Raw genomic sequence first — 25,197 nt, forward strand, 5'->3', positions numbered from 1 at the left:
ACATCTACAGTAACAGGAAGAAGCTCTGCATTGTGGCTTCTGCTTCTACAATAGGAAGTTAACGCAACAGCACTCATTTTACATTCGGTTTCTCATCAGATGCAATGGCGATAAATCTCCTCCTCAGTTTTCTACTTTTCCTTCTGACCTCCAAAACAGGTAAAACTAATGATCACAAAGTACACATTTATTGAGAATTACTGGTTATTGTTACAGAGATAACTACACTAGGTAGGGTTCATATACTGTAACCAAGCTCATTTCCTGGTATATTGTCTAAAAATGGGTGTTTCGTTTTTGATGATTACTTGTGAAAACGTTGTTAAATCAAACTTTCTTTACTGCAGTTCTCATTTTAGATTGTTTTAAGAAATTGGTAGTTTGAAAACTGTTGTGCTCCCTAATCTTATTATCAAAATACAGATAAACTCTGTGTAAACTTAAAAAAAGATGGTTAATTTGCTTGTGTCTCTGTATTTCTTCTACGTACCAACTTTTAATGTGAAAGTACAGTAGCTCATCATTTCTTTTAAATTGACCTCGATACAAGCATAATTTAAGACTGTTGTGTGATAGTTGCCAGTCTTGATCACAATGTTCACCATTCATCTTATATTATAAAATTGTGTGTTTCATAGCATGATTTCATATTGAGAAATATATCTTGGTGTATAACACAGGCATTTTTCGGGCTCAAAATGTGGTGGGGGCACAGTCCAGTCAAGTCAACTCAAGCTTTGTTGTTATTCCGCTACATGTGTGAGCATACAAAGAACAAAATGCCGTGTCTTGCAGGACAACTGTGCGACATATATTAATTATAAATACAAACACAACACTGGACATTAGAGCTATAATAAAAAAAAAAAACTATGCATAACTAACATATACTATAAAATAAAATAATACTATTAAAGCAAAAACATGTTGCTTTATTATTTTGTAATAATCTTTTCAAATGAAACATTTAATAAAAAAGGCTAATCTGTTTAACGTTAAACAAAATACAACTTTACTGGCTAAACTGTTCATTTACAGAGAAGTCTTGTACTATGACAAGCCAATTATTGGGGCCAAGCAGCCCAGCAGCCACATCCTAAACAAGCATGGCAACAAGCTAAAGAGCAATGGAAAAATTACGTAACTTTTTGGCAGCATGGTCTGAGCCAAACTCTATGTAAATTGGACTAACAATCTATGGAGAGTTCAAAACAACAGATTTTCAAACAAGTTCAGGATTGCAGACAAGAAGTTGTGTTAATTAGGGAATAAATTATATCTATGTTCTTTGTATCATACAAGGAATCTGACCAGTCTCATGACAATAGACAAAACTATTCAAAAGTCATTTGATACACTTTGTATGATTTCTATTGATTTTGCATTGATATTGAATTGCTTGTCAATTTTAACCAGAAGGTGGTGCAAACTGACATAGTTTGGTCAATGTCAGGTCTAAATAACACACATTAAGTTTGGTTTAAATGCTTCAAACCATTGAAGAGATTCAGTCTGTAATGTCATCTGGCAGCATTACATCAAGTTTGTGCATGTGCTAAATGACAACTATCATGATGAATTCCATGACTTGGAGGAGTTAAAAAAGAATATGTAACAGTAAGCATAATTATTTTTTTTATTAACAGCAATTGCATTTATGCCAATAATAATCAATGTGGGACATTCATGTGTTGGAAATGGGGTACACAGTATATGGACATGGTAAAACTTTGCTTCACGTTGTTTAGTTGAGCGAGTAAACAAGGCAAATAGCTGTTGATGAGCATTAGATCTGTATTAAACGCTAAATACGCTATTTTGCTGTGTATAGTATTTCTAAATGATAAGCAAACCCTGTATAATCATGGCAAATGTCTGAAAATGTGCATGATGATCGGTCCAGTAAATTCACCAAATGCAACCATCATCATCATCATCATCATCATCATCATCATCATCATAATAATAATAATATTTCTCTCTCCTCAGGCTTCAGTGCTGAGATCTCCAAATTTGTGCAGACAGGAGCTTCTGTTCAACTGGATTTACAGACACAACCACTAGATTTGGATGATATAACCTGGAAAAATGAAAAAACTGAAAAAGTATTTAAATATAATTATGAAACTAAAAAGATTAGACCTTACCCTCCTTATCAGGACAGAATAGAGTTCAATGAATCAAGCTTCTCCCTGACTCTGAAGAACATGCAGAAGACAGACAGTGGACTCTACACAGTAACAATAACCGGAGCCTCAAGTAAAGACATTGTTGATGTATACAGAGTGTCTGTTATAGGTGAGTGTCATTTTGCTTGGTGTTTAGATCATGAGACTCATTTATTCTCAGTTATTCATGTTAAATGTGTGCTTTTCTTCAATCATTCACCCTACACCATATAAAATCAGTCTCTATGCTGATGATATATTAATTATACTTACAAAATCCTCAAACATCATTACAAGAAACAATAAAACTTATGGATACTTGTCTAAACGTATCTAAATACTCAATCGACTGGAATAAATCTGCTATACTTCTATTAAATTCCACCATTTAAGTGGATGTGGCATCCCAAACATCACAAATCCCTCTGTGCACAAACTACAGTACATAACATATTTGGGTATCAATGTTTCTGCCAGGCTGTCAGAGTTGTTTGCATTTAACCATACTTCATTACTTATAGAAATAGATGACGATCTTCAACGTTGGATGAACCTACCACTTTGAATCATGGGCAGAATATCAGTTACTAAAATGTTCATACTCTCTAAATAAACAACTTATTTTCAATGATCCCAACACAGCCCACTTGTACCTGGTTCAAATATCTAGATTCAATTAAAATAAAAAATAAAAAACATTCTACATTCTAAAAACAAGACCCCAAGAATCAAATTGACAATCCTACAGAATCCTACCAAAATCACAAGGAAGATTAGAAGCACCACATTTTTACTATTGTTTTCTGGCAAAATGTCTCCAAAACAGATACTGATCAGTAGCTTTTGATGTGGAGGGAACTTTTCTGCTGAAGATGCTGTTGCCCTAAAACACCTTAACCAATTAATTAGGGCCTGAACACCACGTGATAATTACAGGCAGGTGTGTTTGATATGGGTTGCAACTGAAATCTGCAGGAAGGTGGCTCTCCAGAAACAGGGTTGACCACCCTTGCTTTACATGGACACCAATAATCCGATTTTAATGCGATTAAGACAATACTCTGATTAAGAGTTAACCATGTGAACAGCGATTTTTGATTAATTTAATCAGATTAAGGTCATAATCGAACTAAAAAGAAATCAAATTAAGAAATGTGGAGTATGCTATTTTTAGTTGCATTATTGAAGTGCAGTACAGACATGTAAACACCTTAATCAAACTATTAACATCATGTAGGACTTTTCACCACGTTTTGCAACAGGATAGCACACACACACAAACACACACACACACACACACACACACACACACACACACACACACACACACACACACACGGCTGTTTGACAATATCTGCACCTACCGAATCAGTGCAGACTACAGGCACCTGCATCATGAAATGCGAAGGTTTTTTTTCCCTTATATTTAGCATGCGGTATGATCTTCCATTAAAACAAAACTCTTTAAACAGGTCATAGTTGCATCCAATATCTCGTTTGTCACAGGGGACATGCATGAAATGTTCCCAATTACAAGTGAAAGTGCCAAACTGCAGTAAAGTCGACAAATTTAAAAAATTAAACTTTTTTCCTGTCGCTCAATTAAATTTTTTTTTATTCTAAAGTTTAAGTGCAAATTGATCTTTATTTTTACACTGATGTCTTTTTTCAAACTGGCTGATTCTGATACTGACTAATTAATTTGTTTTACTTTTAAAAGTTATAACTGAATATAGTAAAATATGAATGCTTAAAAAAGGTGTATTTATTGTATAACTTTCTGAAGTGATATAAAAGTAAAATCAACAAGTGCACTTTAATCAAGCAACAAACAAAGGTGTTATGTACTCGAGCACTTAGAGCAGGGGTCATCAATCTCAGTCCTGGAGGGCCGGTGTCCTGCATAATTTAGCTCTAACCCTAATTAAACACACCTGAACAAGCTAATCAAGCTCTCACTAGGTATACTTGAAACATCCAGGCAGGTTTGTTGAGGCAAGCTAAACCTTGCAGGGACACCGGCCCTCCAGGACCAGGATTGGTGACCCCTGACTTAGAGATTTAAAGAGCCCTTATTATACATTAAATAGAGTCATATTTTGGTTGTAAGGGTCTCCAACAACAGTCTAATATGCATGCAAGGTCAAATATTATGGAACAAAATCAATGCCAAAAGTATTGAATTAAAAAGCTTGTTGAATAGCACAAACTGAAAAAAAAAATACACAGAATTAACAAGTTCTTGCATTTTAATGACTTGAATTCTAGAATTTGTATTTTTAGGTCCTAAAATTTAACATTTAAGCTGTGAATATTCCAAAGAAAAATATTTCAAAACACGTTTTCATACTTGTAAATTCAATAATTCACATTAAATTTTAGATTTTACTTACAAAATATTCAATACCCTTTAAAAAATGATGTATAATATTCAAAAGGTAATTTTCAGTTCATTTTATATCAGTTCAAATATTCGCTTCCATGGATTCAGTGGCTCAAATTAAACTGTTCGAATTTGACATTACACCTGGGAACTGCAAGAAAAGCAATAGATTGCAGACTGAAGATCGCCAGCTGCTTTTTTACCAGCAGGTGGAGATGGAATATTTTAAGATTTTAAACCCAGTAAATAGGCGAAAAAAAAAACACAAAAGTAACATTTAATATTAATATTAATGTCTTGGACATTAAAAGTAATAAAATGAGAATGACTAAAATATGCTTTGGTCTTTTATATTTGCCCTTGTGCAACGAAAGCCAGCTGGTGATCGTGTAAACCTCACTCCTCGGATCCAACGACAGATGTTCAGCAATCTTTGGCCTCCTCAGAGCATTTGCCTCCCACGCTGTATCGCCGGCTTGCATCCTGCTCGGACCGGTGGAGTTACATGCACATAAACTGTCTTTGGACAACTATGATGTTACACAAACTCTATCTTTATTAACTCTTACTTCCATAGACGTAAAGTATTATATTGACTGCTAAAGAATATAAACCCAAGAAAAATAGGAGAGGAAATAATATAATAATACAAAATAGATAATTGCCAGAGCTAAGAACAATTAAGAGCAAAGATATAAGTTTCAAAACCAGAGAGATTTTATTAGAATGTCACACAAAACAGTTGGAACTGTTAGACAGTGTTCAGGTATGATTTAAGGTTGGGCATGGATGGGACGTGTAATTTAATATTATTTAACATAACGTCTGAATGCATTAAAGGAGCCTCTTTAGTTATTCATACAGAACCATCTAATATATGGCATAACCATTAAAGGGTTATTAGACTATGAAGTGTTTGCGCTGTTTAAACGCAGCTATGTCAGGATTTGGATAGACTACATATTTTTTATTATTTATATTATTGTTTTATTGTTTTTATTATTATTATTATTATTATTATTATTATTATTATTGGACATTTATTTAGGATATTGCGCTTTAAGTCATTTGTGATTATAAGTTAATATTTCTATTTATCCTTATTAGCTATCATTCTGCCTGCTATTCTCTTCTTAATTCTAATTTTTGGGATTCTGCCATGGTTAAACACTTGCAAAATGTTTTATAATTTGTACACGTTTAAATGAATCCTGCTTTTATGTTGGGTTCACCTTAATGGCAGAAGTACAGTACATTCCATAAAGTCGATGCAAATGTGTGAATAGGGGCTAAATATCCCCATGCAGCATAAATAAAGCAAAATGTGTGATGCGTTTGCCATGAATGTGTGTGACTGGTCTTAGTCGTGTCTACCACACAAGTTGTGGGATTCATTTACTGTGTGATGCTTGTGATCCACGTCAAGTGACATTATCAGGGTGTCCACTGGGTCTTAAAAAGTTTAAAATTTCAAAAATTTAATTTTAGGCCCTAAAAAGTCTTAAAGTCTTAAATGTTGTTGAAGGGTAATACACATAACTGTAATCTAGTAGAATTATGACGTAAAGGAAATACAACATAAATGTGTCTGCGTTTAAAATACCATGGTAAATATACACACTTTTTTTAAACACTCCAGAACATAATAACATCTATCACTTATTATAATATACAATAGTGAAACATACTGGAAAGTCACACAACCAAATTATGGCAACGCACATTCAGCCAGAAGCAGGGCTGGACTGGGGCAAAAAAATCGGCCCTGGCATTTTGGGCCAGAGCAGCCCACTAAATTCAATCAAAATGTTATCTATATATGCACGTCCAATATTTTTATCAACTCATATTCTATAAAACACAAAAGCCATATATATGAAATATATAAATAAATACACACTTTAATCTCAATTTAATTTCTGTATACTGTCCATAAAGATATTTGTTGAGTTTTAAAAAATACACTATTCATTCATTTATTTTTCTTTGCATAAGTCCCTTATTTATCAGGGGTTGCCGCAGTGGAATGAACTGCCAACTATTCCAGCATGTTTTATGCAGCAGATGCCTTTCCAGCCACAACCCAATATTGGAAATCACCCATACACACTCATTCACACACACTCATACACTAAAGCCAATTTAGCTTATTCAATACACTATTCACTCAGCCTACATTTCAATAATAAACATAACAAAAACTGCCTGCTAATGCATCGGTTAATCTTCATAGGGAACAGTGTTACATTTTAACCTCTTTCACCTCATCCTTCTTGCTGTTTCACTATCTAAACAATGAAAACATAATATAAGTCAAATTTGTTTCATTTTGATATTATGATTAACAGACACCAAACAGCCTCGTGTAGCTGCATATTTATATGAGCATCATCTTCACTCTACATATTTATAACAAAATAGGGCTTAAATATAACTGCCTCCTTTCATTTCCATTGAAAATAATGAACTTTACCCTGTCTCTTTTGCAGAATATCAGTTTTAATAATCAATAATGGTCATTATAACAGTATAACATACAATAAATTTAAACGATAAAGGTAAGCAATCAGTCAATGTGCAGAATCAGTGTATGTGGTTACATAAATTAATATATTAGCTTATCTTTGCACTCAGCCAAAACAGTTAACTGAGAACAAGCGATTCAAAAGACATAAGAGTTGTTAGATAGAGACAACAAGATGAATATCACGTTTAACAACTATAGTGAGATCAGATCCAGCAGATGAACTGTCTGACATGCACTATACTCTCACCTGGGGTTTATGCTCACCAGCTGAACTACTGTCTGCAGCTCTTGACAGAGAGTGTGCATGTGTGTGGTCACGTGATTTGCGATTTTAGCCGTGTACTAGAATGAACAGAGAACTTTTCAGAATCGCTAAATGAAACGCCGGTGTATTTCCCACGATTTCTCTGTGCCTCCCTTGCGTTTCTTCTCTCTGACTCTCGACTATTTTGACAAATACACACAGACGATGCTCGCTCACACGGAGTCCAAAATAGGAGTTTGTGATTGGGCCAGCCCAATGTCAGTAAAGAAAAGAACCAATGGGCTGCAGAGTGTCACATGGGCCGTCCCAGTCTGTCTGTCCGGGAAAAAAAGCATCTACTTTCAGATAGTCACAGATCACAGGAGCGTCAATTAATAAGACAGAAAAAAACGATAGGCTATTAAGCCTTTTATGGGCCGATCAGATCATAAGACGATGATCAGCCCGGCCCAAAAAGTACGTCGGCCCACCGGGAAAGTGCCCGGTTTGCCAGATGGTCAGTCCGCCCCTGGCCAGAAGCCTGTTTGTACACTAAAAAAAAACACTTAAGATTTACTTAAAATTCTTGTACCAATTTACACAAGCAAAATTCAAGTAAATTCTGCTTTCTTATATCAAGTACAATAAACTTCCTTATGTATAACATTCATAACACTACTAAATAAACTAAGTAAAAGTTAATTGATTCTTTAACTTTTATTTAAATTAATCAGTCAGTTTTTTTTTATTTAGCAGGAGCATTACTTATCAAATTAATAAAAATGTATGTTACAAATTACTACACATGGCGTAAAGTTATTGAATTAAGACACAATTCCACTGACTTCATTCATTCATTCAGCTTGGTCCCTTATTTATCAGGAGTCGCCACAGCAGAATGAACTGCCAATTATTTCAGCATATGTTTTATGCAGCGGATAACTGGCCCAGCCAGGACTCAAACCAGCGACCTTCTTATTTCCACTAACTTGAAATGTGTTATTTCACATTGCTTATAAGAAACCCAAGAGCAAATTTGCTCTAAAAATGCTGATCTCAGAAGTGTTAGCACAACCCTTTTAAACCATGCACTAGGGCACACAAATTGTTTTTTTTCTGTCCTTAAAATAGCAAAAGTGGATTGAGACATGTCCTTAGTGACTTATTGAGCCATCCGCTTTAGACTTTGCGCTTAGATTGTTGAAATAGAGCTACTTGTGAGTAAAGTACTGTACAGTGACACGATCAGTAGTAAATCTCCAAAGGCCAGAGGGTCCCACAGAACAACCAAACATGCCCTGAAGAAACTTAGGAAATAACAGTCTATGGGAAATCCTTAGGATAAACAAGAGATTAAACTGCTTTCATTTGATTCAGCAGGATTAAATTTCCTGATAACGATGCATGTAATGATGCAACACCTTTGTCCCTGCTTATTAGAATGCTATTATGAAATATGTCACATGCTTTATTCTATGTAAGAAGACACAGTTTCACTTATTTCACTCGACTGAAGCTATGATTACCATTATGTAGTATTTGCACTCGCTTTCAAGTTTAACATTAGCAAAATTTACTGTACTACAAATATAGTAAAGTAAATCACAGAATAATTATTTGCGATTTGACCATTATATTTGTAGGGCTGTGTATTGACATGGGCCTCACGATATGATACATGAGTCACGATACAATTAGGCTAGGGCGGTATTACTGTATTATGGTATACCGCGGAATTTAAAAATAGCAACGGTGTCAATTTCAATACCGTTATACGTCATAAAATATTAAATATCCTTTACTTAATGCCTACAAAAATGTATTTGTGGTTGTCGTCAAGGGACAGTGTGGAGGAGAGAGAGAGCAAGAGAGAGAGAGAGGGAGAGGGAGAGTTGACATGACGAGTCGCGCTCCAAAGTGAACTGCAGTTTGGCAGTATTTCCGGTTTCGACTGAACAGAAGGGAGAAGTGGTTAATATGAACTTGAGGTCTGCATTAAAGTTGAAGATCTTTGCCCGAACCAGGCGGGACCTGAAAAATCCAAATCCCTGCATTATAATTAGGGATGTCCCGATACAACATTTTAACTTCCGATACGATACCGATATTGCAGCCATCAGTCCGACACCAATATAAATCCGATATCAGCACAAATTATGAATACTTTATTTTTACCTATTTTGTTGAGTCGAATGTATAAAAGGCTAGATCAACAAGTCAGCAACAGTAAGTATGGAAAAAACAACCAGTTTATTAACTTTTGGTTGCTTAAATGTGAACCTTTTACATAAGAATATAAAAAAAGAATTAAAGAATAAATATTAAGACCCTGAAAAATATCTTAATTGAATAAACAGAAATACATTTTTAAAGTGTAAAATGCTAATTAAAGGTCACTTCAGTTGTTCATTTTATACCATCAGCAAAGAGTAGAAACTGCTGAGAGCAGGAACATAAAAAAATATATATTGTTAATTGAAATACTGCTAAAGGTTTAGTGTCCAAAATTTCAATTTCACACACAGCTTTTTGATCCAGTTGAGCTGAAAAATATCTCACACTGGGCAGCAGAAATAATTTATTGTTAAGTAAATAAAAATGTGCTTCATGGTTAGTACACACATTTACATGATCAGAGCTATTTCATCTGTGTTTGTATCATAAGAAGATTATGGCTGTATCAATGTTCCCAAACATTATAAATTTTATAATTATATATATTGCACATATTATCTTTAACATAAAAATACTTGCAGAGGCTAGATTGAAACACACCTTTTCCCCACAGCACTTAAAATAATGTGACTTTTAAGAATAATTTTATTTATCAAAATTCATTATATTTGCATATTTGCACAGATTACACCCTACTGCACACAAAGTAAAATTAGACAATGTAAATAAAGAGAACTGAACAACTGATGTGCAAAGCTGACACTGTTTATCACAGCACTTTATCTTTCTGGGTTTTTTAAAGAAGAGTTAAACATGGGAATGTCTCTAATAAAATTTTCCTACTGCCACAAAAGTAATACCATTCTTTCTTTTAGACTGTAATGGCCCTCAGCAACAGAATGATTTCTTATTCTTATTTAACAGACAATGAAAACAACAAAAATGTTGAGCATTTTACATGACACTGTTCCTTTCAGAGTGTTCAAGTAAAAAAATTAAATAAAGAATAATAAATCCACTATTTCACTCCTATTATTCATGTGCACCACTGACAGGTCAAATCTGCTCCCTCTCTAGTCTTGGTGCTGCTGAGAGATTGAGATTGAAAGTTTGCGTATAAAATAATGTAGAAACGCAGCTAAAGAAAGCATAATCCGAGACATGTTTGGCGATTTAAATCTTGGCTGAATTGGCTCAATTTTTAAGTCCCAAATAGAGGATATGTCCAGGAAAAAGATAATGTATTGTAGGCTTTTTTCCCGCATGTCCTCGCGCTCTTCTCAAAGCTAAAGTCAGAGCAGGTGTCCAGCGCGTCTCTGTGGGTCTGCAGCAGCAGAGTCTGTGGCAGAGACTTTTCTCACGCACACAGAACCGAACCGCTGAGGTAAAGTCTTATGTGTGGGAAGCGCTGGTAATGAATTAGGTATCACACTGGATGAACCACGATATGCCATAACCGAATTGAAGCTCGCATGATGTGTGCTACGTCGCCATACTGTGCCTTATATTGCTTCAGCAGCACTATGTAAAAAAATGTAAAGATCGCTTGACGTGAAGTAAATCAACCAGTAACGTTAGAGATGTGCCATTGTTGCTAGCGTCAGCGTGTGCTACCGTCACAATATATTTCTATCGTAATACACCATAACTTAGTGTGAAGAGCATGTTAAATCTTAGAGACTTTGCTAGCAGGCAGTGTTGTGATCACGTGGGCTTTGCACGCTGGCTCTGGACGCTGCTGGATAGAATAGCTGTAACAGAGTTTAGAGAGTATCGGACTGCTTATATCGGAGATTTTTAACGCAGTCCGATATAGTTTTTTGGACTGATATCGGACGAATTTCCGATATCAATATCGGATCGGGACATCCCTACTTTAAATACCTGGATGATGCACTTATTTAACCATTAAAATTAAGTGTGTAATAATGGACACTTCACTCACTCAACGACCGCAGGTTTGCTCACATAGCGGAAAGGGCAGAGCTATTGGCCGCACATGTTGGATTACTTTATTTATTTTGGATGGTGAAAGCAAAATTCTCCTACGAGAGTGATTATAGCACCTCCCGATGGTGAATGCGGTTATACTCATTGCAGGTATTATTTGGTACTTTGGCCGATTATTTCACTAACTTGGCAAAAATCAAATGTCATCTGGGAAACAGTTTGAATTTCTGCTTAGTAATTAAAAAAAATAGTGCTCCATTTGGGACGACACTACATACATATACTTTGCTGTTGAGTGTGTAAGTGCATACCTACATAGTGGCTTGGAACGCAGCTAGTAAGTAAGTTGGTAATTACAAAAAGCTGTGAAGAAAGAAAAAAAAAATCAGAAACGTAAACAACCTGCTTCCCTCTTGATTCCATAAGATGGCACTGCACATTGATGTTGCAAAAAAAAGGGTGAGACCGATATGCTACTGCACCAAAAAATGTGTTGTACCCTTTCTTTCAAGTGTGAATTTACTGTGGAGGCAATTAATAACTTCAGGTTCGATGATAAAGGAGTGTCACTGATTTTCTTCACTATATTATGTCACCATTAGTCTAAAAGGGCCTTTTCAATAGCATGATAACATATTATTTAGCATTTTAAACACACCGCTGTTCATTTTAAGCTTTATCAAAGGTTATAGGCTGCATCTTATCGTTTTCTCTCACAAATATATGTTTCAGATGCAGTGAAGGCTCCAGTTCTGACTGTAAACTCAGTCATGTTCAGCAGTAACTCCTGTACTGTCAACTTCACATGCAGAGCTCATGCAGATCTTATCACTAACTCCAACTATCAGAACAACACATGCTCTCAAGAGGAAGTGACATCAAAGGAGAACAACACCCTCATCCTGTCCTGCAGTGAGGAATTGATCATGTGTAATTACAGCAATCCTGTCAGCTGGAAAAAAAACGAAACAAAGATTAAACAGCTCTGTGTTAATAAAGGTACAGACAAAGAAACACCACATTCAGAGTATAAGTTAACATCTCTCAAAATAACTAAATAGTTTAACTACTGAATTGATGTATGATTTCAGAATAAATCAACTAACCACTGCTCTTAATGATGAGTGTTGATGTTTCCTTTTCCAGAGAATGAAGCACCAAAAGCCAAGCCAACTCCCCTGTGGCTATATGTTTTAATAGCTGCAATAGTGATGCTGATACTGGTTGGGATAGGTATAGTCATCCTCCGCCACACACGTAAAACAGGTATGTCCATATCCCTCACACATATATGCTATAAAAAATAATGAGTAATTTTAAAGCAAGGTGACAACATTTTTTTTTTTAACCCATAAGAACCCGGACTGATTTTGCCTTATAGAAAAATTATGGGGCATATAATACAGACCAAATGGACCACTCATAACATGTTTCTGCAGTTTTTTTTTTAAATGCAACCACTCTTTGTGAAAGATATGTAATGTTACATATATGTCACATTGGGCGTTCATAATACATTTTTCATGTTACATACACGTCACATTGGGCATTTATTTCACAATTGAAAAAAATACATTTTGTCAGTTTTATCTGCTACATAACATTTTTTTTCAGTTTATTTGCTTTTCCTTAACATATTTCAAAGCCCCATAACTGTGACCAATACTTTTTGCAACAACTCTTTCGAAACATCAAAATTAGGCCTTTTTTGGTATATGGTTGTTCGTGTATTGTTTTCACAACTTTAAAATGTGTGAACTAAATAAAAATAAATAACTACCTCACAGTGGCTCAGTGGGTAGCACTTTTGCCTCACAGCAAGAAGGTCACTGGTTTGAGTCCCGGCTGGGTCAGTTGGCATTTCTGTGAGGAGTGTGCATGTTCTCCCCATGTTCGCGTGGGTTTCCTTCAGGTGCTCCGGTTTCCCCCACAGTCCAAAGACATGTGATAAAGGTGAATTGAATAAGCTAAATTGGCCGTAGTGTATGAGTGTATGAATGCAAAGTGTGTATGGGTGTTTCCCAGAACTGGGTTGTGGCTGGAAGGTCATCAGCTATATAAAACATATCCTGAATAAGTTGGCGGTTCATTCCACTGTGGTGACCCCTGATTAATAAATGGACTAAGCCGAAATAATATGAATGAATGAATGAACTACCTCACACTGAAGGTTAACATGTTAAACATGCACATGTTGTCAGCCACCATGAAACACCTTGCATCATTTTTCCAGTACGCTCAGTTTCCTGGCATTTTGTCTTAGACCAATGCGCAGATAGCTTACAAACCAGTATTTAGAATTCTTTAACAGTGGAGTTAACACTTTTTTGAAATTTAGATTGTTGCACACTGTACAAATGTGTTTGTTCCTTCAGTAACATGAACATTTCTGCTGTTATTAACTTTCTGAAATACTCCAGTGGTGTGTGAAGATTGTCTGGAGGTTTGGCACTTGGTCATTTGAATGTGCACTCAGGGGTTTCAACTTTCTCCAAGAAAAAGTTTTGTTACCCTTGCTGATTGCATCTTGCTGGCCAGAGTTTATGTTTTGCTGTGCAGCTTCTGAATCTAGATCACTTGATCTGCTAATGTCTAAATCAGATCCACTTGATTTATCATCCTCCATGTCTTTTCTACTTGAAGTGTAATCAGAATTATCAATGTCTTTATTCGAGTCACTGTCACATCCCTCATACTCACTGTCATCTCTGTGGATAAAGTTTAGTGCATTCTGAACATCAAATTGTTTCCTGAATCTAATTATATTATTCTCTCTTTAAATTTACAACCTTAAAATAAGACCAACATATGATATAAACATCTTGTTACAGCTTGTAGTTATAAAATAGTTTCAAAATACATTTCATTAACAATATATTTTATGTGACGTTATTTTTTTTTTGTTAAAATATGCTTTGAAATGAGCAGTAGAAAATATAGAACACTAAAATAATTTAATCAGCTAAATTAATTGAGCAGTTTGTTACTATTTTTCTTAATGTGACAAATATGTCACCTCAAAATTCCTCCTACTGTTTTAAGGTTATCAGCCCGATGTGACATATATGTCACCACAATATCTTCGTACCTTGATTTATATCAGTTTGTTCAAGAAATGTATTAAAATCATGGTAAATGTAATCTAGGATGTGTTATTAAAACATTAGAATAGTTAAATGGGTAAAAACATATCTTTAGTAATAAAAACAGATATCTTTAAAAATTGCTGACACTGCAACATGTACTCCCCACACAGTCCACCATTTTGGACATGTTGCCATGACAACAAAAATGCACACATTCTCACGTGACTAAACCTGGATGTTACTTATACGTCACTTTGAGACTTCCCGAGTTGAAAATAAGGAATAATGCTTTAAAAATACCTTTCCAGATGATCACAATTGTTTGTAACACCCGTGTCACAGTGGGTTCTTATGGGTTAAATAGGGAAGTACTAGAATACTCACACCACCTTGAGTGGCACACGCCTTTAGTTACTTCTTTACTATTTTCTCTACTAAATTTTCTAATAAAATGACAACTTAAATATTTGAAGTTATTTTCTATAAAGTTTAGACTTTGTTTAGATCCCATATTGTACACCTTAACAAGCTTGTTCAGGTTTATATGTCAAATGGTTTTTACTGCACATACTGTAGGAGGACAAAACATTTGTTCTTTGCCGGTGTCAAAAAAAAAAAGAATAAATAAAAAATAAATTTAAAAAAATAGCCGGAATAAAGATAGTAGAAAAAAACAGTACAAAGAATTATAACTGATATTGTTTAAACTTAACATCATTTGTGTGCATGAGGAAAATCTTTGCAAAAAGATGCAATTAGTTCACAATGTAATGCTAAAACTGAATATAACCAAATCTGCTTAAAATTAGTTTGGAACTGACATCTTGTAAGAACGGTCTTTAAACTACAGCGGTTCGAACTGTAGTTCTGCCGAGTGACTAAAAAGTGATCAGCATGATGGTAAAAAAACTGTACATTTCTAGTCAAACCATTCTTCTGCAATCTTATACCAAAAACGGAAATAAGGGCAGTATTAATAGCTATAAATGTGGGAGAGCGTTGATATTATGTGATTGTATTGTATTGCAATATGGAGCAATTAAGTGTTGATTTAAATCAAAAGTAATTCACAAATACTTGAAAATGAGATGATTTAATGACAATAATTCTCTATGGTTACAACTGAATTAATTACAAAATAAGTGTATAAAATGATAAAATATGAAATGATAAAACATATGGTATAAATTGTACCCAGCTTAAATGTAAAATTAAAGTTACCAGAGGTAGAAGGAGAGACACGGAGGGAGGGAGGGAGAGAGAGACAAAGAGAGCAGGCCCAAAAGCCTGATTGCAGTAGAGTCAGAGAAGATAGACTCCAGAGAAGGAGAGGAGCAGAGCAGGAAAAGAGAGGGCAGGAAAAGAGAGAGAGCTTACCACCTATTTTGTATCTTTCTTGACCATGTGACCACCAATGCTGAGACATTCAAACTGACCAATCAACATATGACCACATCATAAAACCCCCAAAGTCCACACAACAGGCCCTGATCTTATCAGTCTCTGCCTTTGTAGTCATTATGGACCTTTTTGAGTCAAAAAGACATGTTTTGTCATATAAACAAATGCATATGATAATTTAGCCTCTTACAATCTAATATAATAAATCTCCCTTTTTCCTATGAAATGTATGCAAATTTTCTTAATAAAATAAGGATATTTATTTTTTTTATATAATAATGTTATAAAATTTTTTCTGACAATTCTTGATGCTAATATATTGGTGTATATTCTAAACCTTGTAGGCACTCGAGTGGTCAGTGAAACAGTCTATGCTCAAGTTGAGGTAATCTTTAAATTACTATTAATATGCATGCAGATATCATGGATTTGTTGTTACGCTAGTCTTCAGTCATGTTAGATGTCAAAATACATTACTGTATGTTGTACACACCCCTTTTCTAAATATGTGATCATTTATTTGTCTTGATGTTTAAGTTTCAGTCAAGCAAAGCTTCCATTACACATATACCATACTAAAAGCATAACTATATCAGTCAACTTAACAGAAAACAACATTTGACTTTGCAATGCAGAACACATCTGAAAATATGTTAGTTACAGATAAACTAAAATGATTAATACCGTTTCATTTAATTCTTCTCAAAAATGTCAGTATTACCAATCATGAGTAAACTCCTTTCTCTGATTAGTCTATTACTGTAAATGTACACTCACTGGCACCAGCAAAGATGACAAATTTGTTTATCTTGCTAATGAAACAATTTTAAATACAAACTCACATCTAAAATATATATTATTCTAATATAATAATACATTGTAATAACAATAATAATAATGATAATAATAAAAGTATTTGTATAAACTAAAAGTATCATTGTCAGTCAACTCTCAGTACATATGTCAGTTAGTGCATCAACTCAGGCACTCCAGTGCTCACAGCGACCCAGAGTTCAATTCCACCTCGCTGTCCTATGCTGATCCTTCCCCTCTCTTTGCTCCCCATGCTTTCATGTCAATACTCTGTCCTATCCAATAATGGTAAAAACCCAGAAAATATAATTATAACACTCAGTAGATATCACAACTTTGAACTTTAATAATGCTTAATTTGTAAACCATGATTAACAAATGCTGTATAATTATTGTTCTTTCTTGGTTAATGTTAGTAAATACATTAACAGTAATGGAACAGGTATTGTAAAGTGTGACCAAATTTAGCACTTTAAATTGTAGAAATATTAATTATTAAAACATACATGCAAGGCCACAAGGCTATTGTATATTTTAATAAGTATGTGTTAACGCTTACTCAAGTTTAAATTCAAGTTATTTTATTTATAGAGCACATTTAAAAACAGTCACAAGTCCGACCAAAGTGCTGTACATAACACAAGACAAAGTAAACTAAAAAGACAGAATATAAAACATAGAAATAAGACAAGAGAAACAACTGAAAAAAAAGCTCTGAGAGAGTTGTTTGGGCTAGATTATGACGCCATTCATTAATTTATTTACATTTATTCATTTTCGTTTCGGCTCAGTCCCTTTAATAATCTGGGGTTGCTACGGCGGAATAATCCGCCAATGAAGGGATTTATATACCAGTAAAAGAACTTTAAAATCAATTCTGAATTAGACGAGCAGCCTATGGAGTTTTACTATTAATTTTTGATGATACATTTTCTATATTCTCCTGAAAGAAATGTTGTTTAATTTAATCAGGGTCAAGAAATGAAGACGACCAACTGTGATGCCCACACTTATGATTTTCCAGAGCGGGTGAGAATAAAGCTAACAGACAAAAGATTATAAAAGCCTTGAAGGAACGCTCCACCTTTTTTGAAAAAAACTAATTTTACAAATCTCCCAGAGTCTAATAGTTGACTCAAACCATTACTGAGTCCATTCAGCCAATTTGTTGTTCTGGTGGGGTCACTTTTAGCTTATTAACTTATAATAATGAATTTAATTGGATTTGATCATTAGCATTTTGATAAAAGCTAAATTATCAAATCTTTTTTTAAATATTTTTTATTTAAAGTTTGAGTCTTCTGTAGTTACATTGTGTAATAAAACCGAAAGAAAATAAAAAATTTTTTAATAACAATTTTGTAAGCCAATATTCCCAAGTACTATGCTCTCATTTTGGCATAATAGTAAAGAGACAATGCTGCTGTAACATTGTTGCACTAGGCGGAGTGCTATTACGCAGCACATGAGAATGGGCTGTTTCCAGAGGGCTGCTCCTCCTACTTCTAGTACAAAAACAACAACAACAACAACTACTACTACTGCTGCTGCTAATACTAGTACAACAACAACTACTACTACTACTACAACTACAACAACAACAACCAGAAGACTCTAACTTTAAATAGGAAAATTAAAACTTTCTTTTAATTTTGGAATGAAATGCTAAAGATCAAATCTGGTTCAATTCATTATGCTAAGCTAAGCTAAAAGTGATCCTGCCAGAACAAATAATCAAACAAATGGATTTAAAAATGGTTCAAGTAAACTGTTCAACTCAGAGATACTTGTAAAGTGGGGTGTTTCTCCAATGTCCCGTTTACACTGTCAGGTCATGATGCCCAATTCCGATTTGTTGAATTTATCAGATTTTTTTTGCCTCTCCGTTTACATACTTTTATTTGTGACCCATGTCCGATTCATGTGTTTACACCTGCTATACAATTTACGACATCGTGCATGTGTAAAGGCGGGTTCTAGCATCTGCACCACACTAGCCATAATGGAAGAAATTGTCTTGCTTTTAGCTCTCCAAATTAAGCGAAGTTCGCCCAACTTGACTTTGAGACAGAGTAGGAGTGAAAGCGCCATCATCGCAGCTTGCGCCTATGGTTTATATATGATGTCCTCCACCATTCAGATCTCAGGTCTGGTGGGAGCAAATTATGGCGACTGACCAATTTCCTCCTCTATGTTTTTTTGGTTGTTGCTGTTACCGCATCAGTGTCTCCAAACACGCTCTTCCTTCTATGTCATTAAACAGTGGAGAATTACCATGTTAGCCCCTTTCCCACATGCAGAACTGTCCGAAAAATTGCAGGTAATTTTCCAGAAAGGTCTGTATGTGTAAACAGGCCCTTTTTGAAAATATCAGTAAATTTGGAATGCTGCACTGTGTGAACACAAAAGGAAAATTGCAGAAAAGAGCGGGTTCACGCTTGGAATTCCGTAATGTCCTCGCCTGTGTGAACAGCACTTTTTTTATATACCGGTAAAGGCATTCCGAAAAATTTCCGCATATTTCCCAGAATCACTTTGTGAAAGGGGCTATTGTCACAAGTATAATGACGTACAAAACAGAAAGCCTAAATAAAGCCGATCTGCCTGTTTACATAGTAGTCACATTGTCACGTATGCAATTTATATCTGATTTATTTCCACATATGAAGGAGGCCTGAAATCCATCTCTGAATATCCGAATGCATGCGTTATTTTCATGATTACACAGTCATAGAACAGATATATCAGAAAAAATAAATAAAATAAATTCAGAATTGGGTAACATTTAACTGGCAGTGTAAACGGGGCCTGAATTGCTTGTTGTATAGCAGTAGTCAATGTGTTTAATTCTTTATTTAGTGCATTTGTAATTTTTTTTCTGTGAACTTGATCAGCTTCAAACTCCGACACAAGAGGAAATGGAAGTCAACAAACCCACCACAACTTACTGCACCGTAGGACAACACAAAAAACCTACAAATCCCATCGAACCAACAGACCATACTATTTACTCATCAGTGTGCAAACAACCACCAAATAAACAAACTGCCATTTGATTTGATGACACAGAAAATTTAATTGTGCCTTTTTGTCAACTGAGAAAGTTGTCACAAGGACTGATCTCAAAATGGCATCATACTCATGCGTTCCCTGTCATAAATTCATATGACAGAAATAAGACAGATACAGTATTCTAGAATCCCATTGTGAAGCCTTTGTCCAGAGGCATATTTTAGATTTATATACATTATATTGTGGCATTTTTTGAACATTCCATCCCAAATTTTATTTTTCACTTGCTAAATAACTTTCAAAAATAGCCCCATTGTCAGTAGTATCAACTGTAAACTAAATCCAGTCTACATAAATAACAGTAATTTAGATAATAGTGTATTAGCCTTCTTTTCCCTTTTTCATAGGTATGATTTCAGATTAATCAGGTATGAAGCCAGACAAGCAGCTAATGCAGTAAACATAAATACAGTTTTATTTATCTCTACAGTTTATAGGAAACAAAAAACATCAGTATTTTAGTTTTTATATATTTATTTTTTTATTTTTTTTATTTTAGTTATTATTAGTTTAGTGATTCATAACCACAAGATGGCAAGATTTCGTCCTAACTCTATCACATGGATATGCTCAACACTCTCAGGTGAACTTTGAAAAACTCAAGACCTCAAAGAGTCACTTAAAACATAATATTGTGTTATTACTACTATAACTAATAACACAAAAAAGCACATATTTGTAGTGTAAAATTAAACAAAATAACAAAAACAGTGTTACTCATGTGTAGAAAAACAAAGCAACCGCAGCATCCAAACTCTGTTGGATTTTTCTGGCCTTTATGCCCTCTATTGCAGTAAAAAAACAGTATTTTCATTATTAGTGTTGCTCCATAAAATCCTGAAATTTTCAATTCCTTCTTTGGTCTTTCATTCCTGTCTTTCCATAAATCTCCCTCTTTCTTTCTGACCCTTTTGTTGATTTACTTTTAAATGCAAGCCAAAAAAACTGATTGGTTCAAATTCCAATCTACTTAGTTTGTTTTTTCCATTCCCCTATTTTTCAAGGAGGGTTTAAAGCAATTTGACTGATAACTAGCAAATAGCACATTGTGTGCGTGTACATTATATTTAATTTTATGCTATTTCAATTTTTTTCTCATGTTTTTTTTTCCCTTTAATTTTTTTTTTTTTACTAAATGTTGTTTAAATAGCATGTTTTTAAATCTTGGTTTTGTCGGTTTAATAAGATAAGTTTACACTGAGACAAAATGTTTATATTTTTTCAACATATGTAAATGATAAACTTTTTCATTTTCAAGTAGAATTGTATTTAGAAACCTTTAATGCCGTTTCAACATGTACTGTAATCTCATCAATACATGCTGTATGTTTATTATATATGACCTTCATCAGGGACCAAAATATCATGGTGTATATAATAAAATATTCATAAGGTAGGTAGCTATTGATAGCTATTGATATTCTTTGCTTCAGGTGTGCTGAGTTTACTTGATAAACATGTAATCACATGAAATATTTCTTCTTGCTACAGTGTTGCCCTGCTTTTTTTTTTTTTTAGTACCGGTTTATTTTATTTGTATCGCTTACCTATGAAATAGATATCATTTATTTATTAGATTTTATTTATTAGACATTTACAAAATCGATATGTGTCATTTAGTTTATTAGCTAATGTTAAAACCAGTGTTAGGGGTGACGCTTTGGCGCAGTAGGTAGTGCTGTCGCCTCACAGCAAGAAGGTCTTTAGTTCGAGCCTCGGGTGGGTCAATTGGTTTTTCTGTGTGGAGTTTGCATGTTCTCCCTGCGTTCGCATGGGTTTCCTCCGAATGCTCCTGTTTCCCTCACAAGTCGAAAGACATGCGGTACAGGGGAATTGGGTAAATTAAAATTGTCTGTGAATGAGAGTGTATGGGTGATTCCCAGTAATGGGTTGCATCTGGAAGAGCATCCACTGCGTAAAACATATGCTGCATAAGTTGTCGGTTCATTCTGCTGGATTAATAAAGGGACTAAAGATTCATTTATACTTTTGCGTCAAGCACAAGCATATACTACGGCACGACAGCCTCACAAAAAAAATTAACTACATGTCGCAATGATGCGTAGCACAAGCTCTGTGATTGGTTGGCTTGGTAGCGCTGACGAGTGTGGGCGAGATCGAGAGCCGCCCAAGTCCGATGGTGTGATTGTTTACAAGTGTGGAGTCCGGTGAAGAAGCTCCGGATGCAAAGTTTTGTTTTGCGTTTACCTTGTGGTTAAAGTTGTTGCACGTCCGCCGGTTCCTGCCTCAAAATGAGCGAGTTTGAACCATTTGTACATTAAGGAAGCGATAAAAAAAAAAAAAAACACCAGTGAAGAAACTAGACACAGAGGAACATAAACCCCTACTGCCAACTAGTGTTTCAGAAGAGTTATTGCAGTGCAACATAAACAATGCACAGCTATGCGCGTTGCATGCGTCGTCATAAGTATAAACCAGGCTTAAGCCGACAAGAAAATAAATGAATGAAACCAGTTTATAAAGTGCTCTGCAGATAACATGTATATAGATGTATATAGTATGAATGCTTGAAGCCATAGAAATAATGATGGCGTCACTGTGTCAAAAGGTTGCTGGTTCGAGCCACTGCTGGGTCAGTCGCATTTCTGTCTGGATGTTTGCATGTTCTCTCCATTTCCGTATTCATTCCGCTGTGGCGATTCCTGATTAATACAAGGAATAAGCCAAAAAAAAAAAGAATAAAATAAAGTCTAGGCTATGACTAATAATAATTAATATAGCTTAATGTTTTGCTCGTCAGTGCTGATATGATCTTTTAAAATAATAAAATATTTTCTGTAACATCATGTGGACTTTTTGCTTTTAGTAAAGTGTTATTCATTTTCAGATGTTTGTGTGTTTATCTATTTTCATGATGTCAGAAGAACTGTTTCTGCATTGAATGTAAATTTTTGCCTAAAATAATAAAGTTCTTGAATTACATTTGTATTAAATTTTTCTCCTTGGAAATCACCACAATTTAGATATCATTTAACTTGAGAAGCTGGTTATATTTACTGTTACGAACCGCACAGTTTTGCTGCGTGTATGCTCTTTCTCTCTCTCTCTCTCTCTCTCTCTCTCTCTCTCTCTCTCTCTGTACCGGCCCTGTCATTTTCTCAGGTACCGCCTACTTTGGAGCACTATTGGCTGACAGGACTGCCAATCCTAATCAACCATGTGACGATGACTTCTCTCTCTGCCAATCGCGTTCGTTGCAGAGCCCTTTAAAAACGGAAGCGGCAACGGGGAGAGATCAGCTGTTGTTGTTTTGGCGTGTTGTCTGTTTGGTGGTGTCCGTGTGCGTTGTCGCTGTTACTGATGCGTACTTTGATTGAGATCTATTGATGTTGACTTTGAGTGAGTAACTGATGACTTTGAGTGAGATTTGTTTGAGAGTTCTGACGTGTGTTGCTACATCTATAGCCCGCTAATGCTCCATTCAAAACCTTCTGTGATTTGACAAGGGAGATCAACATAGTAAGTCACGTGACATACATATTTGCACGCAGGATTATTGATGTATAGACACACTAGTTAGCGAAGTGCGCTAATTTTGTATTTTTATTTATTAGTTAGAGTAAGTTCAGGGCGCTTTGCGCTGAAGACTTTTCTTTTCATATTGTTATTTTCTTATTTAGTGGATTGGGGAGGAGATTAAGGGAATGTTTTTGTTATATTTATTTCTTTGATTTCCATGCGCAAACTTCAGTTCCCTCTCCTATTTGTCTTGGTTCTTTTCAAATTTATCTTATGGTTTGTAAATATTGTAAATAATGTGGGAGCAATAAATCTTTTGCGGTGCTAATTTGTTGTTTGGTGTTTTCTTTTGCCATTTTTCAACATCAGTTTATACTTTGGTCATCTTTATGTTACTCCTTTTAATACCCTAGACAAATTGCCATCAAGGATCGTAACATTTACAGACTGTTTAAACATTTTATAAAAGGATTTTTGCATAATAGGTTCCCTTAAAGTTTTGAACGAAAAAAGCTGATTTAATGGTATCTGTGTTTTGTTGTACATCGTATGTATATTTATAAACTGTGTCTGATCGATCGCACTTAAAAAAATTATGATCCATATGTCATGACAACATATGTTTTTATGTTAAGCATAAATGATTAAAGTTAAGTTCAGTGTTTTACATTTTAAGTTATACTTTTCAGGTTAATGTAATTTCAGTTAAAATTACTTAATTCCCTTAATTTGAATAAAATGATGTTATTTTAGTGTGATTTTAACCCTGTTTATCAATGCACAGAACTGTAAATATACATATACATATACATATACATATATATATATATATACATATATATATATATATATATATATATATATATATATATATATATATATATATATATATATATCTGTAAAGTGGCTTTTTTCCCGTGATTCCCGTTTTTTAGCTATTTAGTTATTTAGCTTATTTTTGCTTTTAAATTGCATCATGGAACCCTAATATATCTTCCAACAACTTTTTACCTTGAAAAAGTAAAAAATTTGACTTTTTAACATTTTAAATAGATTAAAAATTATGTGCCAAAAAAAATTAAATAGAGGGAAAGTCCATTTAAATAATTTGTTTCAAAAAGTGAAACATTATTAGTTCAAACTCAAAGTGAAATATTTCAAGCCTTTATTTGATTCAGTTTGAATGATTATGGATTGAAGGAGGAAAAACCCCAAATCCAGTACTTACAAAATGATAGTGTGCGCAAAATTTCATGTGCGCAAAAAAAAAAAAAAGAATCTACGTAAACGCATGTTAGCCTTCTGAAAAGTGTGTTAATGTACTGTATTTTCTCAGTACCTTGTTGGGCCACCTTAGCACTAATTACAGCTTCAAAGCGATGTGACATGGAGGCAATCAGCCTTGGACTAACATAACACCTCAACTGTGTCAAAGTTGCTTTGATATCAGCCTTCAGCTCGTCTGCATTTTGAAGTCACTGTTGCCTCATCTCCCTCTTGACAATAGCCCATAGATTTTCAATGGGGTTTAAGGGTGCTTTCACATCTGTAGTTCGCTTCATTTGGTCCGGACCAAGGGCAATAAATGATACATTGTTGCATTTTCTGCCATCTTTGGGTCGTTTTCACACCACACTGCTGGCTTTGGTCCGAACCAGTTGAAACGAACCAAAATGCAGTCATCTGACAAAATCCACATGACTCATTGGCCAGATGTTGTTGAATATATTTCCTAAACTGCTTATTGATTGGGAAATTGATTGGGAAAATGCCAATAAACTCCCGCAAGTAAACAAAACCGGCAGACACAAAATGTCGTTTTTACTATGGAGGGACGACTGCGCTGACTGATTGTATCCCTGCTTTAGACAAACTATACATTACTAGAATGAAGTGCG

General features: G+C 34.7%; 2 protein-coding genes across 17 annotated transcripts in view; one reads left to right on the forward strand and one right to left on the reverse strand.

Moving 5' to 3' along the window:
* Positions 1-20,682, reverse strand: part of si:dkeyp-94g1.1 — a 204,767-nt gene extending 184,085 nt beyond the window's left edge. For 13 of the 15 annotated variants that reach the window (XR_015477977.1, XR_015477979.1, XR_015477976.1 and 10 more), the window contains exon 1: positions 20,537-20,682. Coding sequence is in view for 2 of the 15 variants with exons in the window: in XM_087240135.1 (XP_087096261.1) it covers positions 20,537-20,633 (97 nt within the window). In the remaining 13 variants the exon portion in view is untranslated. The remainder of the gene's footprint in view (positions 1-20,536) is intronic. The other 2 variants (XM_087240135.1, XM_087240134.1) reach the window with 1 other exon arrangement.
* LOC110437901 (SLAM family member 7) lies at positions 27-22,130 on the forward strand. 2 transcript variants are annotated; one of them, XM_087241530.1, is made up of 8 exons: positions 27-159; positions 1,990-2,298; positions 12,180-12,446; positions 12,594-12,713; positions 16,279-16,319; positions 17,720-17,776; positions 19,642-20,135; positions 20,424-22,130. In XM_087241530.1, exons 1-7 carry the CDS (start codon positions 105-107, stop codon positions 19,801-19,803), a joined length of 1,011 nt encoding a protein of 336 aa, XP_087097656.1. In that variant the 5' UTR covers positions 27-104; the 3' UTR covers positions 19,804-20,135; positions 20,424-22,130. The 2 variants fall into 2 exon arrangements, with proteins under 2 accessions (XP_087097656.1, XP_087097657.1); XM_087241531.1 differs by lacking the exons at positions 16,279-16,319; positions 20,424-22,130 and having other exon boundaries at positions 19,642-19,947.
* Positions 22,131-25,197: the final 3,067 nt, after the last annotated feature.

Source organism: Danio rerio, chromosome 2 (assembly GCF_052040795.2).
Source record: "Danio rerio strain M-AB ecotype USA chromosome 2, GRCz13ab, whole genome shotgun sequence".
Taxonomy (NCBI): Eukaryota; Metazoa; Chordata; class Actinopteri; order Cypriniformes; family Danionidae; genus Danio; species Danio rerio.

Bases quoted from the DNA above. Each gene is read 5' to 3' on its own strand.
- LOC110437901 (XM_087241530.1), top strand. From the start codon at position 105: ATGGCGATAAATCTCCTCCTCAGTTTTCTACTTTTCCTTCTGACCTCC. The intron at 2,299-12,179 runs GTGAGTGTCATT...TATATGTTTCAG, and splicing joins ATACAGAGTGTCTGTTATAG to ATGCAGTGAAGGCTCCAGTT. The intron at 16,320-17,719 runs GTAATCTTTAAA...TAATTTAATCAG, and splicing joins CAGTCTATGCTCAAGTTGAG to GGTCAAGAAATGAAGACGAC.